Genomic DNA, 5,992 nt, shown 5'->3' on the forward strand with positions numbered 1-5,992 from the left:
CCATGCACTTCGCCTCGGTGCCACTTCTCCACCGAGCCCGTCATCGACCTCTCCTACAAATGCGGCCAGTGCCGCCCTGCTTGGAATTGGAGGCAAGCTTTGTAGCTGTAGCTTTGTGTGGCCAGTGGTAGCAGGCAAGCAGCGCGCCTCGAAGCATCGATCGTCTCGTCCGTCCACCACCATGCCGGGCCTTACCATCGGCGACACCGTCCCCAACCTGGAGCTGGACTCCACCCATGGCCGAATCCGCATCCACGACTTCATCGGCGACGGCTACGTCATCATCTTCTCCCATCCCGGTATGCTATCTTCCTGTCTCCATAGAGGCCTAATCCTTCGCTCCGTGCTTCTCTTGGCTATGCTTTTGGAGTCCGCTCATTCCTTTTTGCTCCGTGTACCAACAATCTGCAGCTGACTTCACCCCGGTGTGCACGACGGAGATGGCGGCGATGGCGGGGTACGCGCAGGAGTTCAAGAAGCGTGGCGTGAAGCTGCTGGGCATCTCCTGCGACGACGTGGCGTCCCACAAGGAGTGGATCAAGGACATCGAGGCCTACAAGCCGGGGACGAACCTGACGTACCCGATCCTGGCGGACCCTGACCGGTCGGCGATCAAGCAGCTCAACATGGTGGACCCGGACGAGAAGGACGCGCAGGGGGTGAACCTCCCTTCCCGCACGCTCCACATCGTCGGGCCCGACCGGACGGTGAAGCTGAGCTTCCTGTACCCGGCGTGCACGGGGCGGAACATGGACGAGGTGCTCCGGGCAGTGGACTCGCTGCTCACGGCGGCAAGGCACAAGGGGAAGGTGGCCACACCCGCCAACTGGAAGCCCGGCGACCGCGTCGTCATCGGGCCCAGCGTCTCCGACGAGGAGGCCAGGAAGCTGTTCCCCGACGGGTTCGAGACCGCAGACCTGCCATCCAAGAAGGGGTACCTCCGCTTCACCAAGGTCTAGGCGACAAGGCCCGTCGCCGCCGTCCAGCAGGACGGACGGACGGTGCTGCGCGCAGTTTAGGCTGGTTCGGTGGCCGTCTCTTGCTCGGCCGGCGTCTCTTGCCGTCTTTTGTGTGATCTGCTGGTGTCTCCGAGCTATACTACTCTACTCTACTAGTGTACTTGCTGGCGCTCTGTATCACTGTATGTATGCCAGTGTCATGATGCCACCCCCGAGCAGAGGTGGCGTCAGTAGTAGTACCTGGACTTGATGTAATGTAACGTGTCGTGCCTTTGGAATTCTGTGTTCCACCCGGCAGTATAGCCGTGCCGAACATGTCTCGGTTGGTATGTCTTGTCTTACGTGCCTGGACCGGCTAGTACTGTACGCGTGACTGGACGCGTCATGTACACGTCCGGGTGTACATGTCTCGGTGTCTGCGTGGTTGCAATGTTAAAGTGTCCCCTGTTCCGACGATGGAGTGGATGTGCATGCGCCCTTACCCCTTAGCTTTTGCCGTATAGCGGACAGTGTAAGGTTTCATCGCGTGAGGGTTTCATCGCGTGATTTCCAAAAAATGCGATTTTCGAGTGTCATTCGGAACGCACACGCGATTTAAACTTTGCAATTTTTACAATGTAAAGTTTAGTTTATAACTTTACGGGAAGTGATCTAGCTCCTGAGACATGACATTCTTTATCCTTCTCTTTTAGAACCATAAGAACCATAAATAATATAATATAAACAATACAACTTATAATCATAAATAATATAATATAAACAAATGAATAGTCTAAATGAATAGCCAAAGTAAGTGTTATTTGGAAGATCATACCAAGTCATCCATCCATCCATACCAAGTCATCCATCCATCCATGTAGCTAGTCTTTCAATGCAAATGCAACGGTTTGCTCTCACGGTTTTTTGCAAAGTTTCGCATGCAAAGTTTCGCTTCACCGTTTGCTCTCAATGCAAAGTTTTGCCTCTCTCTTTCAATGCAATTGAAAGTTTCGCTTCACGGTTTCATATTTTGCCTCTCTCTTTCAATGCAAAGTTTCGCTTCACGGTTTCATATGTTAGTATCTCATATATATGTTAGTATCTCATATAACTGACCATATATATGTTAGTATCTCATATAACTGACCATATTTTGCCTCTCTCTTTCAATGCAAAGTTTCGCTTCACGGTTTCATATGTTAGTATCTCATATAACTGACCATATTTTGCCTCTCTCTTTCAATGCAAAGTTTCGCTTCACGGTTTCATATGTTAGTATCTCATATATATGTTAGTATCTCATATAACTGACCAGATAACTGACCAATGGGAGTTGTTAAGTTCTGACCAATGGGAGTTGTTAAGTTTCGGTTCACGTTTTCATATATTAGCATTTCATTTAAAATTTCATTTAAAATTGTATACGAGTGACCATGGGACCATGGGAGTTGTTGATATGGGTTTAGATGAAACTCAAATCCTCTTAACGGAGTTTCGTACCTGCTTCAAGGCTTCTTCAAGACTTTTGGTAACCGTGTACATCAAGTTTCATCCCTATGAAACTGTATTATTTTCTTTCCTTATAAATTACATACCATGTCATAGTTTTGAATATGTGGCATGCTATTTAATGACAATGAAGCTCATATGACACTTGTATTGAGAATGACCTAAGAGGCTCCAACACTCTAATTGTATTCACTTATGCGTGTATAATTACCAATATGTAGCACTTGTAATTTTAGTATAAGCAAAAAATCAATTGTAACCAGGTATAAGCAAAATTTTATGTGTTACTCCACAAAAGCAAATTTTTTTAAGAACTACGGCACCAGCCTGAATATTGTATTAATAAGTAATGGGGATCCAGAGAGGTAAAAAAAATAGGTAATCTAAATTACAACCAATTAAGACCGCGTCTTGAGAAAGGAAGAGTCTACGAGTGATTTGCACCGTGTGCTCATAAGCATAGATCCGTTGCAGCATTACGGAGCGTTGTGGACGTATCAATGTAAATGATATTGAACACCAGGGCATTTCTTGCTTTCCAGATGTTCCAAAGAATCGCCGTGATGACTGCCGAGCATGCCATCGGGGCAGTGTCGTCAGGCAGATCAGCAAGAGTCCACAGGTCGCGGTAGGAGATCAAGTGCGGGGCAGCAACCCAACCAATAGCTCGCCAAACAGCAACCGCTCTTGGACAGCGCAGCAGGAGGTGGTGTTGATCTTCGTAGGCGTCGCAGAAGGCACAAGCGCTTGATTCCACAATGTTCCGGTGATGCAACAATGCAGCCGAAGAGAGGCGGTGATGATGCACCAGCCATAGGAACTGCTCACACCGTGGAATGGCAATGTTTTGCCAGATGGAAACCGCGAAGCCATCAAGAGGCCGTTGCTCCATGCGCCAAGCATAGAATCCGGTAGAGGAGAACGGCTGCATAGTGGCGTTCATGCCCCGCCGATCAGCGAGGCTAAAATTTTATGTGTTACTTCACAAAGAATGTAAGAATGCAATTTTAGTTATGTATCTGGATTGTAACTAATTTTTTGGAAAATACATAGCTAGAATTTTTTTTGGAAAATATATAGTTAGAATTGTATTTTTTTAGACAGAGGGAGTAAGTGAGTGAGTCGCAAAATAGTTAAATTTTTCTTACCTTATATACCCTTATGATGCTCACCACCGTAAAATACAAAGGAGAGAATGGATGGGATGATCTACATTCTAGAATACAATACAACAGGCTAGATGGACCAAGAAAAAAACACGGCAGGATTAGAACATACTACATGGATGCATGTACGGATGCACGCACCGACGACAATTGACAATTCTGTACCGCAAGCAGCCTGATGAACGGGAGACATCCCGGACCAAAGCGCACTCCGATAGCTGTATCCAGTAATAATCTAAACAGATTCAAGCCTACAGCTGCATGATATATGTAGCAAAATTATCATCTGAAACACTAGCTGTGTATTTGCAGATAGAAAAAACATGGAGTACCGTACCCAAACCACAAGTCAAATTATGTACTCCCTCGCAGAATCAGCGTCACCGTGCTTAATTAATCGGGGAAATTAGCAGCAGGTCAACTTTGTCGCAGCCGTGCTTGCGTTGTTGCCATGTCCCCCCGGTTGACTTGCACCGATTTGCACGTCGCGACGTGCGCTCCAAACATTCCGAGTACAGCAGTCAGCACCACCTTCCTTCAGGCCGTGCCGTACGTGGCTATAAATTGACATGGAACACGGCAACTCCTCTTCATCCCAGCAGTCCTTGCCTCTCGAGTCGATTATAACACTCGAGAACACACAGAAGACTTGGCAGAGGAAGAACTAACCAAGGATGGCCGCTAAGCTCGCCGTTCTCACCGTACTCGCGCTGCTCGGCTCCGTGTCGTGCCAATCCGGCTACGGCGGCTACGGCTATGGCGACGGCAACCCCACCCCGCCGCCGCCACCCACTTATCCTCCGACGCCGAGCCCACCCACTTATCCTCCGACACCGAGCCCACCCACCTATCCTCCGACACCGAGCCCACCCACCTATCCTCCGACACCGAGCCCACCCCCTTATTCTTCTCCTCCTCCCACACCTAGCCCGCCGGCCGCCGGGCTCAGGTTCGGATACTACGACAACAAGTGCCCCGGAGCGGAAGGCGTCGTGAGGGAGGCCGTGCGCGGCGCCAACGCTAGCATCCAAGCAGGGCTCGTCCAGCCTGTTCTTCCACGACTGCTTCGTCGAGGTAAGATCACAATCAGTAGTTTCCTGTATTTTGATCAGCAAGTATACTTTATCCAGCTGACAATGTATTTACTCGATCCATCGGGACGTGTTCATCAGGGCTGCGACGCCTCCGTTCTGCTGAAGCCGACCGACGCCAACCGGCAGCCGGAGATGCTGGGCATCCCGAACCTGAGCCTGCGCGGCTTCGAGGTCATCGACGCGGCGAAGGCAAAGCTCGAGGCGGACTGCCCTGGCGTCGTGTCCTGCGCCGACATCGTCGCCTTCGCCGGCCGCGACGCCAGCTACTTCCTCAGCGGCAGCGCCATCAGCTTCGCCATGCCCGCGGGCCGCTACGACGGCAACGTGTCCCTCGCCAGCAAGACCCTCCCCAACCTGCCCCCGCCGTTCGCCGACGTCCCGCGCCTCAAGGCCATGTTCGCCGCCAAGGGGCTCGACACCGTCGACATGGTCGCACTCTCCGGCGCGCACAGCATCGGCAGCTCCCACTGCTCCTCCTTCCCCGACCGCCTCAGCAACACCTCGGACATGGACCGCACGCTCGCCGCCAAGCTCAAGGCCAACTGCACGTCGCCGACCGGCTCCGACAACTTGGTGGCGCAGGACTACAAGACCCCCGACCAGCTGGACAACCAGTATTACATGAACGTGATCAACCGCAGGGTGCTCTTCGCGTCGGACGCCGCGCTCCTCAAGTCGAACGAGACGATCCGACTGGTGTACGAGGCCGCCTTCTCTCCGAAGCTGTGGCAGTACAAGTTCGGGCAGGCCATGGTGAAGATGGGCGCCGTTGAGGTCAAGACCGCCGCCAATGGGGAGATCAGGAAGGTGTGCGGCTTCATCAACAACCCATACTCCGGCTAATTGATGGTCGGAACTACCCTCAGATGACCGAGGGCGGGTGCACCTTCGAACCTGACGTGTGAGATCGAGAGAATACTACGCGGCTACGCTCCTGCTCACTGTGCTATTTTTTTTCATTTTCAATTCTTTACACTTTAATTTCCCCTAATGTTGCTTCATTATTTTGTTGCATTTATATGGTGCAAATTTGATTGTACTACCATTTGAGATTCCAACTGGTACTGAAACGATACCACTAATAATATTTACAACAATCTTCATTCATCAGCAAGGAAACAAAACTGATACGCTTCAGAAATTCAGAGCTCATATGCTTACTAATTTGCTACATGTATTTTCAAATTACTAATTCGGCACATGTAAACATTTTACACGTTCAAATATACTCACGTGTGATTAGCTTAGCTCCTCTTAACTTGTCATCCATGCTTGCATCTAGGCT

At 50.2% G+C, this 5,992-nt stretch overlaps 1 protein-coding gene and 1 pseudogene across 1 annotated transcript; both read left to right on the forward strand.

Moving 5' to 3' along the window:
* On the forward strand, nucleotides 1-1,256 carry LOC101757638 (1-Cys peroxiredoxin PER1). Its single transcript, XM_004958407.4, has 2 exons — nucleotides 1-299; nucleotides 412-1,256. Exons 1-2 carry the CDS (start codon nucleotides 182-184, stop codon nucleotides 957-959), a joined length of 666 nt encoding a protein of 221 aa, XP_004958464.1. The 5' UTR covers nucleotides 1-181; the 3' UTR covers nucleotides 960-1,256.
* Nucleotides 1,257-4,220: 2,964 nt separating this feature from the next.
* Nucleotides 4,221-5,814, forward strand: LOC101758041 (annotated as a pseudogene).
* The last annotated feature ends 178 nt before the right edge of the window (nucleotides 5,815-5,992 follow it).

The sequence above is a fragment of the Setaria italica genome, chromosome II (genome assembly GCF_000263155.2).
Source record: "Setaria italica strain Yugu1 chromosome II, Setaria_italica_v2.0, whole genome shotgun sequence".
Lineage (NCBI taxonomy): Eukaryota > Viridiplantae > Streptophyta > Magnoliopsida > Poales > Poaceae > Setaria > Setaria italica.